General features: G+C 47.0%; 2 protein-coding genes and 1 long non-coding RNA gene across 5 annotated transcripts in view; 2 read left to right on the top strand and 1 right to left on the bottom strand.

Moving 5' to 3' along the window:
* LOC144107038 (uncharacterized) overlaps positions 1 to 18,815 on the top strand; it is a 439,706-nt gene that overhangs the window by 397,442 nt on the left and 23,449 nt on the right. The gene's annotated exons all lie outside the window — the stretch shown is intronic.
* LOC144107044 (uncharacterized) lies at positions 10,289 to 11,037 on the top strand. Of its 2 annotated transcripts, XR_013309195.1 has the most exons (4): positions 10,289 to 10,470; positions 10,534 to 10,575; positions 10,670 to 10,722; positions 10,780 to 11,037. It is a non-coding gene; the product is annotated as an uncharacterized LOC144107044 (long non-coding RNA). The 2 variants fall into 2 exon arrangements; XR_013309194.1 differs by having other exon boundaries at positions 10,289 to 10,575.
* LOC144107037 (uncharacterized) overlaps positions 12,941 to 18,815 on the bottom strand; it is a 45,724-nt gene continuing 39,849 nt past the window's right edge. For both annotated transcript variants that reach the window (XM_077640020.1, XM_077640021.1), the window contains one exon: positions 12,941 to 13,176. In XM_077640020.1, coding sequence (XP_077496146.1) covers positions 12,956 to 13,176 — 221 coding nt within the window. In that variant the 3' untranslated portion in view covers positions 12,941 to 12,955. The remainder of the gene's footprint in view (positions 13,177 to 18,815) is intronic.

The following is an 18,815-nucleotide window of genomic DNA, read 5'->3' as shown; positions in this document are numbered from 1 at the left end:
CGTTTTTGTCTGTGGCCAGACAAATATTAATAGTTCTCCAAAGCTAGCCGAAAAAACTTTTTGTTGTTAAAACGTTACTTGAAACTTGTACTATGTATTAGCAGTGCTGTTTTGGCGCTTCTGCTCTTTATTTGTTCATAAATTTATTAGATATACGAAAATGTTTGCTTAGCCTCGTTCCCATGGTGCCTACTTACATCTAAAAGCGCTACTTTCATAAGTGTTGCTTAAGTGCCGTTTTTGAAACTTTCTTCGCCACTCTTACTTTACTCAGAACTTAAGCCACGAACTTAAGTCACAACTTAAGTCTCATTCTTGAATACGGCGGTAAATGTTGTATGCATTATGAGAAGAGCTGTAAGCACGTGGCCTCGCAATACCGCTGTTGGAGCAACGTCGTATTATTTTCTCCCTGGGTTCCTGATTTATGCTATAGGTTACAATCTGGTGGAGGAGAACCATGCACGTAGCGCAGTTTTCGGTACGTAGCTCACACCGTTCCAGTACCGACCATCTGTGCTGAGGGCCACCTGACTTCAGGCCCTGCCGACTTTAATAAGAACAACTCAGCCGCGGACGTCTTCTCTAGTTGGCACGGCTACTCAGGACTGTCTGCCGGCACAAGTTCTCTGCAAACCGCCCCGAATAATGGCACATGAAGGCGTTGACAATCGACTGAAGACCTTGGAATGTGTCGCCCGCTTCAACGGCTGGAGGGGCGAACGTAGGCTCAGTCAAATTTTCGTTGAAAAGTCGGTGCCGATAAGGCTCCAAAAAATAAGGCAGCCGCTTTCACCTGGCAAACGTTTCGCGGCAACCTAGTGGCAACTTTCCCGAACCCGAACGCATTCTGTCCAGACAAGGCTTACCGCCGTATTCAAGAACGACACTTAAGGTGTGACTTAAGTTCGTGACTTAAGTTCTGAGTAAAGTATGAGTGGCGAAGGAAGTTTCAAAAACGGCACTTAAGCAGCACTTATGAAAGTAGCGCTTTTAGATGTAAGTAGGCGCCATGGGAACGAGGCTAAGCAAACATTTCTGTATATCTAATAAATTCATGAACAAATAAAGAACAGAAGCGCCAAAACAGCGCTGCTAATACATAGTACAAGTCTCAACTAACGTTTTAACAACAACAAAAAGATTTTTTCGGCTAGCTTAAGCAAGTCGGCAGTTCCGGATTCTGGTGTGCAGACGCATGTGCTTATGGGCATCGGCCATTTTGCATATTTTACCAACTTTAAACCTTCCGCCTTATTTCATTGTGTCTATTGAAGTTTATTAAGCTGCCCGGACCCTGCCCAGCCTCTTTTCGGGACCGGAACTCTGTTTTTGTGACCTGCATGGACACTTGTTTGCACCGAACAAAGTGTCACTGGCGATAGGCGCCGCTTCAAAGCCTGGCCCAGTGCTTCGCCAAGCATGGACGTCGTTACAGTGGAGGAGGAATCTAGCCCCTGAAGAGTATATACTCACGGACTGTGCCTACATAGCCCACTGCTACGAACGCGGCTCCGCCGCTTCATTAGACGTTTTTAGCATACCGGAGACGTACTACCGGAGACGTATACCGGTTTACCGGACCCCTCTTGCGCACGTGCAGTGGCTCCCCCTCACCCCAACAATGCCTCTGCACTTGCGCAAGAGGGGTCCGGTAAACCGGTATACGTCTCCGGTAGTACGTCTCCGGTATGCTAAAAACGTCTACTTTATTCGAAATCCACGCCCAAGCCACCGCTGACGGCATCGCCTTCCGCGTCCGCACAGCATACCGCGTGCCAACAGCCATCTCCCTCCTCGTCACGTAAGCTGCCTCGCCGCGCTCCGTCACTGCCACGTCTCCCACTTGAAGACTTTAAAGTCATCATTCGCCCTCGCTGGGGCCTCAATCTGCGTGCCTGGGTCGAGAACGCTCTTCGCAGAGCAATCATCTCAAGCCTTGATTTGACCTACTCCAACACAGCAGAGGACCGCCTTCGGGTGAATTTCGTTTACAACACTCTCACCTTTAGCACCCCGAACCGGGACCACACCATCGCTTATACGAAGCTCCAGGCAATCATCCCGGGTCCTATTTGTCCCTCCAGGCGCATACGCCCGAGGTATCATTCACCACCGTTACGTGGAAGAGACGAGGAGGAAATCATGGAGTACTTGATGCCCCCGAATCCAGAACACTGCATTCTCTACGCCGGCCGTTTAGGCAAGGCCCAATCTATTGTGATCAATTCGCAGGGACCAAGGTTCCCCGCCAACTATCCTACGCCGGCAGCGCTGTGCGCTGCTACATCTTCAAGAACAAGGTGGAAGCCTGCCGGAATCGTGTCGCAAAACGGGACACCGAGAGGACGTTCGCCTGTCTCCCAAGCTCTCCAAGTGTCCTGACTGCGGAGTTCGGGACCATGACTAGGTCTTTTAATGCACCCCCACTTGTGTAGTTTGTTATGGTCCTCACCAGACTGGTTCTTCTAAGTGTAAACGCCGCTACAAAGCGCCTCCTGTCGTCCTACAACGCCAGCTACATGTTGCGAACTCAGACAGTGCCTCTACCTCCCGTCGTTTAGATCCCTGACCCGTCGCCAAGGGGCTGAGAACACTTCGGAGAAAACGAATTCCGACCACCTTTCCTCCTCTTACCGGCGCTCCAGTCGGAATCGCTCCTGATCTTTCCCACCCTTGGACTCCAGGTTGTCTCCTCGCCGAGAGTCCTTTACGAAAAATAAGTCGAGCTGGGCAGTCGCGGCTTCTCACTCTCAGCAATCTCAGTCTCGCGATTCAGCGCTGCGAGCACTGCGCGACGATATAACAGCTCTTAAAGCTACCAACCATAGACTCCAACAAGAAAACCCTTCTTTAAAACGTCCACCCTTTGCACCCGATCCACCATCTCAAACATATCCTACTCTACCACTTCAACCTGTTCCCACCACCTCGCTTCAGGCGCCGACATCACCTCCCCCGCAACCCAAAGATACTACCTCTAGTCCTCCCTCTAAGCGGAAAGCTACCTCCCGCTCAGAACGATACGTTAATTTTCCCCACCTCAAGGAATTTTAGGTTCGCCTAGAAGACAAATTAGAGGCTAAAATTAGTGCTAAACTCGAAGCGAAATTTGCTGAGTTCTCCCGACAAATCTACCAGCAAATGAACTAGTTCAAACAACAAATACTTCACTTCACTTCACTTTATTTCCTTAAAGACCCTCGTGTGAGGGTATTACATAAGGGGTGGGACACATATAGATTAACAACAGAAAAAGTACACAAAAATTGAACGAGTTATGCAAAGAAAAATGATTATCGTGATGCAAGCAAACGCGTAATTTGGTTAAGAAACATAGTTTGGCATGTGATGGCAGCAAGTTCATGGGGAAGGCCGTTCCAGTCGCTAGCAGTCCGGGGAAAGAATGATGAAGAAAAAGTTGTTGTGCGTGCTCGTGGCTCAGATACCTGCTGCTGATGTCCGGTGCGAAAAGAAAAGCGTGGTGGGGGAGGGCAGATATAGGGTTCCTGTGATAGCTCGGAATAAATGAATTTATGAAATAGGGATAAGCTAGCAATGTGGCGACGAAGTGCAAGAGTAGGTAGATTGGACTGCGATTTCAGAGCTGATATGCTGATATCAAAAGAGTATGAGGAATGAATTATTCTAGTTGCCCTATTTTGAACTGATTCAAGTGAGTTAGTAAGGTATACTTGTTTCGGAGACCAGATGGGCGATGCGTATTCTAATTTTGATCGAACTAGTGATTTGTATGCGAGTAGCTTAGCATGCTGTGGGGCAGAGTGGAGATGACGCTTTAAGAAGCCAAGCGTTTTGTTAGCAGATGAAATAATGTTCGCGATATGGCTATTCCACGTGAAGTCATGACTAAGATGAACACAGAGATATTTATATGATTGGACAGGGTCGATAGGAACGTTAGAGATAGAGTAGGGGAACAGGAGAGGATTACTGCGTCAGTGGAAAGATATATACTTGCATTTGCTTATATTAGTTAAGTGTCATTAGCCAGTCGTTGCACCAGTTTTGTACCAGATTTAGGTTATCTTGTAGGGATTGCTGGTTAACGGAGTCAGTAACAGTTTTGTAACTAACGCAATCGTCGGCAAACATTCGAATATGATGATGATTATGGATTTTTATGGCGCAAGGGCAGCTATGGCCAAAGAGCGCCATGTCACAAGGTATTTTTTCTTTTTCTCAAGGTGGGGTCAAAGACCCATTTCCCAAGCATTTCACCCTAAACATCCGAATATGACAATCTAATTTCTGAGGTAGGTCGTTAATATAAATTAGAAACAAAAGAGGCCCTAGGACGGATCCTTGGGGCACCCCTGAGGAAACTGGTAATAAGTTAGACATTTGATTATTAATGACGACTGATTGGGAACGGTGAGTCAAAAATTCTTTTATTCATGCTAGTATGTCAGGATGCAAGCTTAGGCAGGAAAGTTTCAGAAATGGGCAGTTGTGGGGTACCTTGTCAAAAGCCTTAGCAAAGTTGAGGAAGATTGCGTCGGTTTGGAGGTTGGCATCAAGGTTGGCATGCAGGTCATGAACGAAGATAGCTAATTGAGTTTCACAGGAGTATCCTTTACGAAATCCGTGTTGTGATGAATGGAAGAAATTATTTGAGTCCAGAAACAGCATTGTTAAATAGTAAATGACGTGTTCCTTGAGCTTGCAGGGTATGCTGGTTAGTGATATGGGGCGGTAGTTAAGTGGCGAATCTTTTTTACACGACTTGTGGACTGGAACGACCTTCCCCACTTTCCAGTCGTGGGGTATGATACCCGTTGAAATGGACTGCGCGAACAGTAAGCATAAGAACTTGGCAGATGCATGGCGAGTGTTCTTTAGGACTTTTGTGTTAATTCCATCAATGCCGGTGGATGAAGAAAGTTTTAATTTATCTATTGGAAGGGATATGCCGGTTGCTGTGAACGTAACGGTTGGCATTCCAGTTGTGGGGTCATTGGTTGTCATGAGGGGTGGAGGTTCTTGTTCTTTAGTGAATACAGATGCGAAGGCAGAATTAAATATGTTAGCGCACTCAACGTCCGAAATAACACGTCCAGAATTGTCAGTCAGGGTAACAGCGCGCTAAGATTGGGGATTTAGAAGCTGCCAGAATTTAGTCGGGTTATTTGTAAGTATATTTGGCAAGTCGATATGATAAAAGGAACGTTTAGCGTCTTTTAGTGCGACCAAATACGCATTTTCAGCACCGTAATATTTTTCCCATGCGCAGTCTGCTCTGCTCAGTTTGGCACTTCTGAAGAGGCGTTTCTTTTTATTTTCTAATTTTTCAAGAGTCTTGGTGAACCATGGTTTGTGGTGGTTAGCGCGGAAGCTGCATTTGGGGATATATTTGTTAGTCAATTCATTCATTTTGTGTTTAAACACTGACCAGTTTGTGTGGATGTCTTGTTCGTCAAATGATTCCTGATAAGATGAAAAAAAGGCCTCCAATTCCGCGTTGAAGGCCTCATAGTTTCCTTTGTTGTAAAGAGAAATTGTTTTTTGGGAAGTTTCTCTTGTCATTGGAGAGAAGTTAAAGCATGCATGAATAACTTTATGATCGCTGACTTCACGGAGTTAAGTGATAGCGTTGAGGCTGTCGGGGTAGCTAGATAGTATGAGGTCAAGAATGTTAGCAGTATCTCCGGCGGTGCGTGTAGGCTGTGTTACTAGTTGCGCTAGGTTAAAGTTTAGGCAGACATCCATAAATTCACGGGATTCATCCTGTCTAAAAACAGGTTGATGAGGAGTAGACCAATATATGTCAGGATAGTTGAAATCTCCAAAAAGGAGGATGTGTGCCTTAGGGTGTCTAGTTTTAAGTTCGTTTAAAGTGTTCTGCAGTTTAACACGCGTCACTGGCCTTGAAGCTAGGGTAGACGAAACGGCCGCCCTCTCCACGACGCGGGATAAACCATACGATCGCTTGCCTCCCGCTACAACCCTCCAAGCTATCTTAACTTCACCCACACTTCACCATGGCGCCCCGCCACCTACTTAACGTGGGGAAATGGAACTGCAGGGGCTTCGCCGCACGCGAGGCAACCTGCAGCAGTACGTCGAAAATTCGGAGGTCGCCCTTGAAATCAGCGCCCTCCAGGAAACTCATGGCCCCAGTGAAACTACCTGACTATAAACCATACTCCCCCTGGATGTTACCACTCCCGACACCGCTATTTTGATTCAATGTAACCTGCCTGCCGTCCAACACTCCTTAGACGACGTTGGCGTAGACAGCATCTTCCTCGAACTCCTCACTCGTAGAAGCGGTGACCAAAGCCTCTCCATTCTTAACCTTTAGAGCTTCTTTCCCGTGTCAACAAGCTCACGCACCATTCAGGTCTCCTCATTGTAGGAGATTTCAATGTCCACCACCCCACATGGGGTTACCGCGCCGCCAACCGAAAGGGTAACAATCTGTGTTTACAGGCACAGGAACTGGGCTTCACCCTTGATACTGACCCTCGCACTCCCACCCGCGTAGGAAACAGCGTGTCTGTGGACACTTCACATGATCTAACATTCTGCAAAAACGTGCGGACCGATCGGTGGCTCAACGCTGGTCATACCGTTGGCAGTGACCACTATGTCCTAGCGATTACCCTCAGCACGTCCCCGTACCGACGGAAAGGGCGCCTCACCCTAATCACGGGTTGGGACAAGTCTCGTTCTCTAAGTGTTCAGAACGCCCCTACCCGAATTAATAACCTGGACGAGTTCATCTCCAATCTCCAGGCAGATGTCTCTGCTTCAGCTAAGGAATCACCTGCCAAGGCTGATCAGCCCAATACAGACAGCCGTCTCCTCCATCTATGCAAGGCCCACGAAAGCATGCAAAACCGCTGGAAAACACAACGCCACAATAGAACGCTTCAGCGTCGAACAGCAGACATAGACAAAACAGAATGAGGCGCACAGTCTCGCATTGGCTACCGAGCAATGGGGTAAAGTTTGTGACATGAGTGTCCAGCTCGGGCTAACCCGCACCTGGCACCTTCTCCGATACCTTTTAGGCCCGGACTGATGCAAAATATCTCAACGAAACAGCATTTCCCCGCATATTCCATCAACACCCCGGCTCACACTAGAATTTTCTCGGTGAACTTCGTGTCCGGTATCTCAACACTACTTCCCCGGACCGTCTCCCCCCCCGCCCCCCCCCCTACATGGGTGGTGCCAACCCTGCCCTCCATGCAGAGATTTCGGGGGCTGAGGTTGGATTTACTATCACTCAGCTCCGCCCTAACTCTGCCCCGGGACCGGACGGTATTTCCAAAAAACTCTCCTTAATTTAGATGACCCGTCCATTGAGGCTCTCACTGCCTTTATGAATAATTGCTGGAGAGAGGGTGAAATCCTTGCAGCATGGACGAAACATGCACGCGTGACTTTCAAACCGAAGCCAGGCAATCGGCTAGCTTTCGAACACCTCCGCCCCATCATCCTCAGTTCCTGTGCTGGGGAACTTATAGAGCACGTCAATCTCAACCGTCTTAATCATTGTGTTGAGGATAACGATCTTATACCTCGCACCACTATTTGCTTCCGCTCTAATCTCTCTACGCAAGACATTATGCTCCAGCTCTCTCTCGAGATACTGTACCGCTTTACAAGAGCGGGAACAAAGGCTTTTTTAGGGCTTGATTTAACTAAATCGTTTGACAGCGTCTCGCATAGAGCTATTCTCGCTAACCTCTCCCTACTAAATCCTGGCCATCGTACCTACGATTATATACGCACTTTTCTCTCTGGTCGTACAGCTAAACTTAGCTTTGGCTCTCTTCTCTCAGGCCCTATCACGCGCGGTAGCAATGGCACCCCCCAAGGATTCGTTCTCTCCCCGTTTCTTTTCAATGTCGCCTTGCTCACGCTACCTTCTAAATTAGACACTAACCGCCGGCTATCCCATACCTTATACGAAGACGCATCACTCTCTGGGTTTCAACAGGCAACGATGCTGAGGTTAACTGCGCACTTCAACAAGCGGCGGATGTCATTGAACGCCACGTGTCCGGAGCCGACCTCTCGTGCTCCCCTCAGAAGTCCGGGCTGCTCCTCATCCGAGGTCAACCCGGCCTCCACAGCCATCGTCCCATCTGCATCACTGCTAGTGGCCAACCCATACGCGAAATATCCACAATTAGGGTATGGGGGTTCTCATCCAGAGCAATCGTAAAAACACCGACACTCTGCCTAAACTCACAGTCTCTGTCTCGCAGACCATTCGTCTAATTCGTCGCATTGCTAATAAACAAAGACGCGTGCGAGAGGCTGACCTCCAACGTCTTGTTCAGGCGTTGGTTACGAGTCGCCGCACATATTCCCTTACCTCTACCTTAGATTCCAGGAACGGGACCGCGTTGACTTCCTTATTAGTCAGGCAAACAAGGCGGCTCTCCATCTCCCCCACTGGACTCCCACGTATAAACTACTGGCATTAGGGGTCTGCAACACTGTGGCGGAGCTCTCGGAAGCTCATCTCACTTCCCAGTACGAGCGTGTCACCCACACCTCCATGGGACGTCACATACTCGACAAGCTTGGAATAAGCTTTGAAACAACCGTTGCCGGCAAGCCCCAGATTCCGTCTAATATCCACAGCAACCTTATCCTTACCCCTCTCCCTAAAATCATGCACCCAGAGTATCATATCGCTTGCCACAAGGACAGGGCTAAGTTTCTGCATAAAATGTATTTAAAAGATCAGACAGCGGTATACGTCGACGCTACCGAATACCCCGATCGTGATGCTTTTTCGCTCGCGGTTGTAAACTACTGTGGACGGCCGTTGGTTGCGTGCTCCATTCCCGTCAGATCATCTGAAGAGGCCGAGGAGGCGTCCATAGCCTTGGCGATGGTCTTTACTTCTGCAGAAACCATCTTCAGCGTCTCTAAATCTTCGATTCGAAAGTTCGCAAAAGGCCGTGTCTCCCCAGTCACCCAATCTCTCCTCCACTCCACCAAAGATAAACTCCGTCTGATCCAATTGATCTGGGTCTATGCGCACTCATCACATCCAGGGAACGTGGCGGCCCATAGTCATGCCCAAGGATTCGTCAACCAGGATGTGGTGTCGCCCTCCTGCAGACGGCGAGGGATCGTATGGTTACATTTCTTGACCTTAACCAAGCACTACCGCTTAGAAAGACTTTCATATCCCCCGCACGTATTTCTCTAACCAAACCTCAAGAGGTTGCGTGGAGGCAACTCCAAACGAACACTTTCCTTAATCCGGCGATATATGCCCGCATATACTCTGGGGTCTACTCTCCCTTCTGTCAACTATGTGACCAACATGATGTTGATGATGGCCTAGCTTGGTTAGGCCAGGATATACGTAGCGAAAGCACAGCGACATCTGGTTCGGAAGAGTTAATATATGAAAGGTGCGCATTCCCTACCTGCGGTGTTTTGTTGTGTGAGCGTGCTTAGACAGCAGCGGAGAATGGTGACAGTAGTCGTTGCTAAAAACCAGATATTTGCTACTATTTTTTCCATTAAGTCACTCGGATGCTCTGCTGTGACTGTTGAGGCGTGCGCTGATGCATGCATATTGAGATATGTACTATGATCAGCAAGTCATGTTCTGGCCTGCTTTGAGAACCAATTGAAGCCTGAAGTCATGTCAAAATGCTTGTTCAGTTAGGAAATGCTTGTTTCATTCATGTTTATTTTAATGTATGGTTCATTCAGTAAGTTGGGTTATTAGTGCTATCGGTGGAGGTCCCGAAGTAATACTGTACGAGGGAGCTCCTGTCCGGGACTAAAAAAATTTGCTGCGGTTCAGGCACAAGGCAAAGAAAGTGTATAGAAAGCATGCAAATGAAAAGCAAGGAATTATCATGATACAATGCTAACAAGGAAACAAAAATGCACAAAATATGAAAATTCAAGAACCAAGCAAACAATAAACTGAGAGTAATAAAGGCAAGATATGTATACAATGCGCAGTAATTAAAGGAATGTTTTTTTTAATTGTTTCCCACAGGTCATTATGTATTTCCACCCGTCAAAGAGGTATCATGTGTCAAGAAGTTCTGAAATGAAGCTAAATGCGCTGAGCATGAGTTTTCATGTAGCCAGTAAGAAAAAGGGAGCTCCTAGTGGAATCCAAGCATTTGTGAACTGGTGGCACATGGACACTGAATGTTGTGGGCACTGCGCTGGAGAATGATGTATTTACCCACCATTACGAATAAAATTAAATTACTTATAAAGTGAAATTGATATTTATTGTGACCACTATGAACTGCGGATGGACTACACATGTTGCTGCAGAACTGCGTGCACAGATGATGATGATGGAAGCTATGCAAGTTATCCGCAATAAGCATTCAATCGAATTTCTTCACAAGATAGGTGGGATACGCCAGCTCAATCGCCAAGTCCACCTGGGACGCCTGGCCCTCTGAGACCTGCGGCACCTGAAAATACACTAGATGACAGGTGAAGAAAAACTAGTCATCTGTGCATTACACAACTGTGACGCAGAAAACTGATGTATTTTAGGTTCCTGAAAACACTCGACACAGATCACTCTGACACTGAAAGGTATACCTGCCTTTATAATAGCCTCCTTCTGCACAGGAAGTGCGCTTATGAAGCGAATTTGCAAAACTCAGTTGCTTTCTTTTCCGCTTTGCAGGCTTCCTAGGCCAACGAAACACGTAAGCGTCTGAGAACTATAACAGGAGAAAGGTAAAATAAGCAATGCTTTTTGTAAATCAATGGCTGCAAGGAAAATTTTACTTTCAGCTCTTCAGAGGACTCACACATGAAAGCTGCTTCAGCGTGTTTAAATTGTCTAGTCAAGATGAAGCCTCCAAAACAGGAGACGGACGATCTGGCCCACCACTACTATATGACACTTTCTAACAAGCTGCGAACACTGAGCCGAGAACAGCAGTTAGATGCAATGCTCGAAACTGATGTTTTAATGTATCCAGAAATAAAAGAAGCTTAGGCGGACCATGTCAACTAATGAAGATGTTAATGTTCAAATGAAACTGAAATATCTTTCCTGTTCAATCTCTGTTCCCTTTTGTCATGTTCACTTGCCATGGTACTTTGCCACCGCTGATCAGGTATCTGCACAGTCTATCTCTCATGTTATAAGGAAGCCTGGAACATAAATGTAATACAAAGGTATACCAAAAGGCAAAAAGCCCATTTTGCATGTCCACTACATCCATGCTATGTACAACATGTAAGCAACAGTGGGCTGATAAATTGCTACGCACAAGCTTGCAGAAGACCTACAACCAGCAAGCAGCAGGCTCCAAATACCTGGTTGAGTTGCTGCCTGTGTTTGGCAAGGCACAAAGTGCAAAGTTTCCGTCGTCTTCTGGTCTCCAACTTTCATCAAGAATCCTGCCTTCGCAGTCAATGTGGTCAGCTGTTCCAGAAGGAGAGTATGTGGGACCGGGAGGCGGAAGATTCCTTGATTAAGAAATTGTGCAAGGTGAGGGCACGCGAATATCATGTAACCGGTGTTATCTTTTTTTGCTTTGGAGGGACGGCGCAGAATGAGCCATATTTGGGCCGTAATACCAAATACGTTCTTTACTACCCTACGGGACCTGCTGAGGCAGTAATTTTAAGTTCTTCTTTGGTGCAAGTCTTCAAAATGACTTGGTTCACTGGCAGCAAACAGCGGTAGAAAACCTTCAGTACGAATCATGAGTAGAAAACAATAAAAATACAGATTTACAAGCCAAGAACGGCAGTTCTGAGATGAAATATTTGCTTCCGTAACGCCATTTTCTTCTACACTTGTTTTCATGTAAGCGCATCCGGTGCCAATGACCGGAACAGCAAGCACTCCTTACACTAGCCGATCGACACGCTTGGTGCGCACAGCAATTGGGTATCTAATTGCAAATATGGCCAAATCGCGGGCGAGAGAACCTTTCGGGGGTACTTCTAGGCTGGGTCCTTGCTTGTGTGTGCATCTATGTGCGTGTTTGCGTCATAGACCTGCATGATGCTGGTTGAGGCAAATAAAGTTACCCACTGTAGTAGTACCTGCATGCAGGAAGTTAGCTATGACATAGGTGCGAACACGTTGAGCATGCACAGAATGGGTGCCAAATTTTTGGTGGCTACCATATCGCAGGTCAATCTGATCATACGAATATCAAAAGAGATTCCTGGTTGCTGCGAATTAAACACGTTTGCTACAATTAGAAACCAAACTGAGTGAAGCATGAGATTTATCTTAGATTACAACTCTATCACGAAATGCTAGCTTATGTGCTTCATGCTAGAATGCTTGCCAAAAGTAAAGCTCAATCACACCTATAAAAAATAGCGCTTCCTGCTACTGCGCAAACAAAACAAATTAAACAAAATAAAGTAAACATATGTTTCCTTGCGTATACGTATCATATACGTATTTAGGGGAAAATCCTCATCCCGAACACGAAAGTATGGCATGTTCCAACTGGCTCAGCGAGTGCCGCAGCGATTAGAATTAAATTACTTGCGTATAGTGCTCTTTCAAGCAAAACTATGTTTTCCTCTCCGCAACCAGCAGGATCGTAAATAACCTAGCATGTAGAGTGGTATTAACCTAAAGATACTTTCTTGACTGCTGTCTATGAGGATAGGTTTTGTAGAGAAAATATTTATACTTTCTACGATGTGAAAAAGTGGTAGCATATGTGTAAAAAGTGCACAAAGAGCTGCAAAAAAATCATAAACACATTATGGGTGAAACGTCGGTGTTTTATTCAGGTTCTTTTTACGTGAGCTATGATTCTGTACTCATTCCAAGCCCATTAAAACGCAGATGTCAATAATATAAAAATGCACAAAAACTCCTTCCACTATAAAAACTTGTCTAGAAAGAAGAGGCATTTGCTCGCAGAAATGCTAGGCTAATATTATCATTTATTCCTTTTGTCGAAAAGTGGCATTTATCTCCTGATGTTCAGGTTTCCTTCGTTAAGTTGCGTTCAGTAGATCGCTTCTGGCAATTTGCAGTGCCGAAATGGTGGCGTGCAGTAGAGTTGCACAACTTCTCAAACTGCACTTTGCATTTCTCGTCTGGTGTGCCGGGTAAGTCGTTTCTCACCCACAACATGCAGTCTCCCTGTAGATTTCCAGTATTTAGACCATCTTCGTCGTCCCTTTCTGCAAGAGCAGCAGTGCCTGAAAGTTTGAAGGGCAGTTGCCCAGAAAGAAAAATGTGTCAGTGGCCTTAAAACATCAGTGAAGGCTTTCTACAGCATGCCAAAAAATGACAAGAAATTATCCTATTTTACTCTTGTGATTTTGCCGTTTTACTAGTAGAGAACCAAAACAGGAGCCAGCGCCTAGTCTGAGATATATCTCGACGTTGGTCATTCACTGAGCCGTTTTTCAGAAGCAAAAACAGCGCACAGTTAAAACGAGTGGTATGAACCTGTGTCAACTAATAAATATCCAACCATGTTGTGCTTGCGATGCGAAATTGCTCCAACGTTGACAATTAGATTTTTGGGGAAAGAAAATGGTGCAGTATCTGTCTCATATATCGGCGGACACCTGAACTGCGCCGTAAGGGAAGGGTTAAAGGAGGGAGTGAAAGAAGAAAGGAAGAAGGAGGTACCGTAGTGGAGGGCTCCGGAATAATTTCGACCACCTGGGGATCTTTAAAGGAACTTTGCAATAAATTATTTGAGATTACGTAAAGCAGACGAGCGATAGGCGTTTAATCACTCGTCACCCCAACGCAAGAATTTTTAAGCTAGCATCAATAACAACGAAGATATAGACGATTAAAAATTACGCTCCTCCTCTCCCCCCTCAACTCATACATGCGGGGCACCAGACAAAAATAAAGAACAGAGGTCTGGGACTGTGCCCCGCCTGTGAATACGTCATCAGATGACGTTTGCTTTGCAACTTCTGGTTGTCGCTCCTAGCCCCCCAGCAGCAGCGTCAGCGGCGTGGCGGCATCTCTCCGGTCTCCGCCTTCCTGGGTTGCGGCGCGCTTCGGGTTTCTTTGCTTGTCGTCTGTTGTAGTTAGCAGTAATAAACCCGGACCTCGAGGCACGACTGCTCGCTCTTACAGCCACGATGGGCATCGAGCCCTATGCGTGCCCACTAAGAGCCGTGCGAGTGGCTCCTGAACTCCCGACAGAAGGAGGCGGCAGAGGAGAATTGAAACCATATGCGCGAAGGCAATGCCCTGGCCCGCGCTTGCCCGAGAGGGTCGCGCGGCGGCACGAGCAGACGATTTTCACGGCTACCGGAAGTGTGCCCGTGACGTCGTGGCTGCCGTGGCTCCAGCTAATGACAGTGTGTGGTGGCCTGGCGACGTCATGGGTAGTGTGACGTCATTCTTCCACGATTTTAGTTTCAAAATCGGTCACTACGAGCACACCAATCGGCCCGCGAATTTTAAAAAACACGTTTTTCTTTTCAATTTATAATAAACTGCCGGCTCAGTTCCGAAGACTTATACTTGGTGTGAATGCTCATTAACATCATTTCTAAACAGAGAAAACATTTACAAGCGACTTTGAATTCTTTGCATAGTCCCTTTAACGTGCACTGACATCGCACAGCACACGGGCGCCTTAGCGTTTCGCCTCCATCGTAACGCGACCGCAGCGGTCGGGTTCGAACCCGGGAACTCCGGATCAGTAGCCGAGCGCCCTAACCACTGAGTCACCGCAGCGGGTAAATTGCCTTCGCCAAACTGAAGATCGGCGTCTATCTCTTTTATCAGCCTGCAGCAGTACGGTAGATAAGATCCAAGAGGACTTGTTTGCTATACGAAGGTAAATATGTGTTTACAAGACTTATTTTCTTGAATTTGGGCCCCTACGTACTGGAAAGAACAAAAAAGGCGTTCCTGGCAAAGTAGTAATAACAACGGGACTCACGGATTCTCATGACGAGCTGCTGCTTATGAAGCATCATTTTATCTTGGAAGCACAGAGTGAGAACTATGCTTCCTTTTCCTTTTTTGTAGAATTTTTTTGGCACACTAGCTAGGCGCTTGCACCGTATGCTCCAGCAGCACTCAAGTGCCCATTCCGCTTTTTGACTTTAAAGTACTGGCGAGTGAGCATGACTGGCTTTCGCGGGTTGTCCTGAGAGCCATGAGAATGACGCTTGAAATAAGCTTTCTAAAGAGACCGCTCCCGGCCAGTGTCACTGGCGCTCTCAGCAGCGACAAGGCACGCAGATAATTTGGCTTCGCAGCGCGCAGTGCAGTAATTGCGCCACGTGCCAGAGGCGTTTTTAGACTCACATGATCAGCTCCACGTTTTTTTCCCATTCAAGACCTGTTATTGGGCCCCTGATTTGCCATAATTTAAATGAAGCCATTCCGGACAGGTTACTAGATATTAAATTATGTTCGGCAGATAGGTTAAAAACGCAATGTACTAGATTTACGCGAAGTATACGTGATGGTTTAAAATAAAAACGCTATCTACGGATGTCGTGCTTCTCGTCTTTGAATAGTGTCTTTGTGGCTTTTACATTTTGTCAGTTCTGTTTTTATTTCAGTCCTGCCATTTCCTGCGGCATAGACTAAATAGCTAACTTTGCGTCCGTTTCCTCCGGAACTTCTATTTGTCAGTAATGGATCTGATGCAAAATTTCTTTCTTTCTTACCATCCGTGGGGCCATTGAAGATAACGACATAAGACCACAGTAACAGAAAGTAATCGGCTGCAGTGAGCTAAGGACATCAATGAATATTGGCTTGAGTTAAATGTCAGCACTATAATTTGAAAAACTATTCCGCATCGAGCAGTTGTCATTCTTTATTGCGCCTGCTGGACCCCTTCCGTGCGCAAGTGGGAATAAGCGTAGAAAATCAAACGCGTGGCTGAGATTGTCATGCGGCTGAGTGAGAGCACGCACGCAGGCCAAAGACGAGCGTACCATTAAAACTTCTTATTTGGCTGATTTCCGTCCACAAAGAGCAAAAGGTAACGGCGGCAATCGAAGCAACACCGCTCGGTTGCATCGAATACTTGGATCACTGCCGCTTCAGTTCTCAACCGTGCTCGATTCAATGGTGATGAGGAAGAACTTTGAAGATAAGCTGCGGAAAGCAGCGACAGTTGTGCCTCGTAAATATGACTTCTGTTAATATGGATGGCACAAATTAGGAAAAATTGTGCTGGGGACCAAACTTTATTAGTAGATATACGTCTTGATGTGCTGTAAACTAGCTGTCCGAACAACAGAGAATGCGACAGTGCATGGAGCGAATCGCGCCCCATGTATTTGTATCCCGTTAATATGGACAGATATTAATATAAAATGGAGAGTGCCCCTCCGAGGTGCACCGCCTGGTGCTTTATGGGCTGAACGTCTGCGAAAGTCAGTGCGACAGAAAGTGGAAATATCGTACTAATGGATATTGTTGCCTGTGGCATTTCGTGCTTCACATTGGCAAGGTGCCTTGTCGACGCCCCTTAGCATTAACAGCATTGAATGAACGGCTGCGAGGAAACTTTTCTATGAACTTCCTTCAAAACCACATTCAGAAGCTGTCAGCCTAGCGAGTATAGAGTTCTTGCGATATGAACACTGGTAGTATAAGATAATTCATCACACGAAGAGGCGGCAGCGTGCGTCTCATGAACCAGTAGGTGCTCCAAACCTGCTAAAACCTGCATCGCATGATTTTTATGATAATGAAATTTTGAAGAATGCTCCTCCAGTTCCCATGATTGGACGATTTTTACTTTGTTACCCGCAACTAGTCAGAGAAGCAGTACATAAGATCATTTCTTTTTTCAGAACATTTCAGTTGTGTTCACGATTGGCTAATACGGGCGAGTCGTTTTATGGACGCTTCTCCTCGGCAACCAAAGTGTTATTAACAAGGCATGAGTGTACTTATCTCTCCAAGATCGTAGAACTGGTTGCACGTCTCTAAAATCTTGCAACAAAAATCAGGCCGCCTCTCGTGTCACAAGCAAAATTGACATGCCAAATGTCGGCGGCACTGAGCACGAACAATTATTACGAAAATTCCCGCAGTAGCGAACTATGACAGCCGCACCTGATGCGGCACAGAAAGATGACAACGAGGAAGACGAAGACCCGGAACGCTTTTTAAGATCGCTTCGGTGGTTTGACTGGCTGTTATTTCGCGTTGACCGCCGTTCAATTTTCGGAGAATTCCAACCCCGATTTATTTGTGGATAAACCCACTCTCAGCGCCATTACCTCTTAAAGAAGCATCGGTCTGACTCTTCATTGGGAATTCAAACAAAAGGCGCACGAAATGCGCAGCTTAGCCTCCCCTGTTGTGCTGCTCCGCTCACGCCCTGTAACTCTCGAAGTAGGCAATCGATCTTGTACGGGCCGAATTGGCGACACAAATTTTTTTGTAGCGATAGCTACACTATGCCAGCCACTTCGCGAGGTCAGCGTGCCTGCGCGCTGAGCCGTGGCAGCAGCGCTCCGCGAACTGCGCGCATGCGCGGAGTGTCTTCATAGCCATAGGCAGTGCGCGCCGCGCGGAGCAGACGCCGTCCGCCTCGTCAGTTGTGAGCATGCGCGGAATGACGTTAGAGCACGCAGCTGGTGTGGGCGCCGCGCGCCTACATTACGCTAGCATTTTGAGATTTCAGCGTGGCGAACGTGGGGGAGGAGTGGAGAGGGGGAGAGAGTGAATCCACGTCCAAGGACAAAGATCAAGATGGAACACCCAGCGAATCGCAGCGGCGAAAGACTGATTTTGCAGTTCGACCGAGCGACTTCCACTCGGCCAGCTGCAGCTTTCGCGTCACTCCAGGTTTATTTACTGAGCCTGCGGTGGCAAACGGGTGCCCACACCAGTACACGGTCACTTGCATTGTATTCCGTGTGGCGTTGGCGCAGGTTGCAGGGCAAGGAGTCAGTGCACTGTTCGATTTAAATGTGCAACCGGGAGCAGTATTCGGCCTATTCCCCGCGATGGACGAAGGTGCTGACGCCGAGGTTGCTTTTATGTGCGACTTTCAGCAGCACGAGTCCGAGCTTCGATCTTCGTCAGCTCATCCCTTTGAACGTGCCTGAAATGAATTATCTGGGTGTTCCCCTGTGCTGGTGAATAATAGGCCGAGGCCGACGTATGGAAAGAGAAGATCCCAGGTCTTGTGTTCTTCTTTGACACACGTGGCCTGCATGCTCGTGATGGTCTTCTTCAAGCGCTCCGTAAGGTCTATGGGTGGTATGGCTATGTCTTCCGGTGGCTTTTCTATTTAAGATGGCTTCCATTAGCTCTGCGGTAAATCCTTTTGAATCGTGATGAGCACTTCAGGGTCGCCACATTCCAGGAAGGTGTCTTCCACGAAATATTTTCTGACCGACTGCTGCGCCGTTGGGCAGAGCTTTCGCTTCGGCCTAGCGGGTGAAGCAGCCTGTCGCCAAAGTACCAACTTGTTACTGAAGTTCGGCTTGGGGAAAGGGCCCATTACCTCCATACGGCTCGGTTTCAGTGACTTTGTTGCAGTTCCATTTAGTCTTATAAATCCTGCTAGTCCCATTAGCGGCATTTCACAGCGTTCAAAGTCTTAATATCTCATAACCTAGCATACAACGTTAGCGAACAGACATTGCCAGTAATACATTTCCTGTATTTGGTGGAACGTGCGGAAAAACCACCGATTACTAGCTACCGGTTACTCGTTCCAAGCGCACAATATATCATTACAAATGCTTTCAGAAACAAGAAGGTTAGGGGTGTTGTTAGGACCGAAGTTTTTCTTCACTGGAAGGTGACTGCATAAGCATAACAAAGACAGTTTGTGGCGTGAATGGCCCTTGCCTTAAGGTACATGACTGAAACT

The sequence above is a fragment of the Amblyomma americanum genome, chromosome 10, assembly GCF_052857255.1.
Source record: "Amblyomma americanum isolate KBUSLIRL-KWMA chromosome 10, ASM5285725v1, whole genome shotgun sequence".
In the NCBI taxonomy this organism is placed as follows: Eukaryota; Metazoa; Arthropoda; class Arachnida; order Ixodida; family Ixodidae; genus Amblyomma; species Amblyomma americanum.
This window is presented reverse-complemented; position numbering and strand designations above follow the sequence as displayed.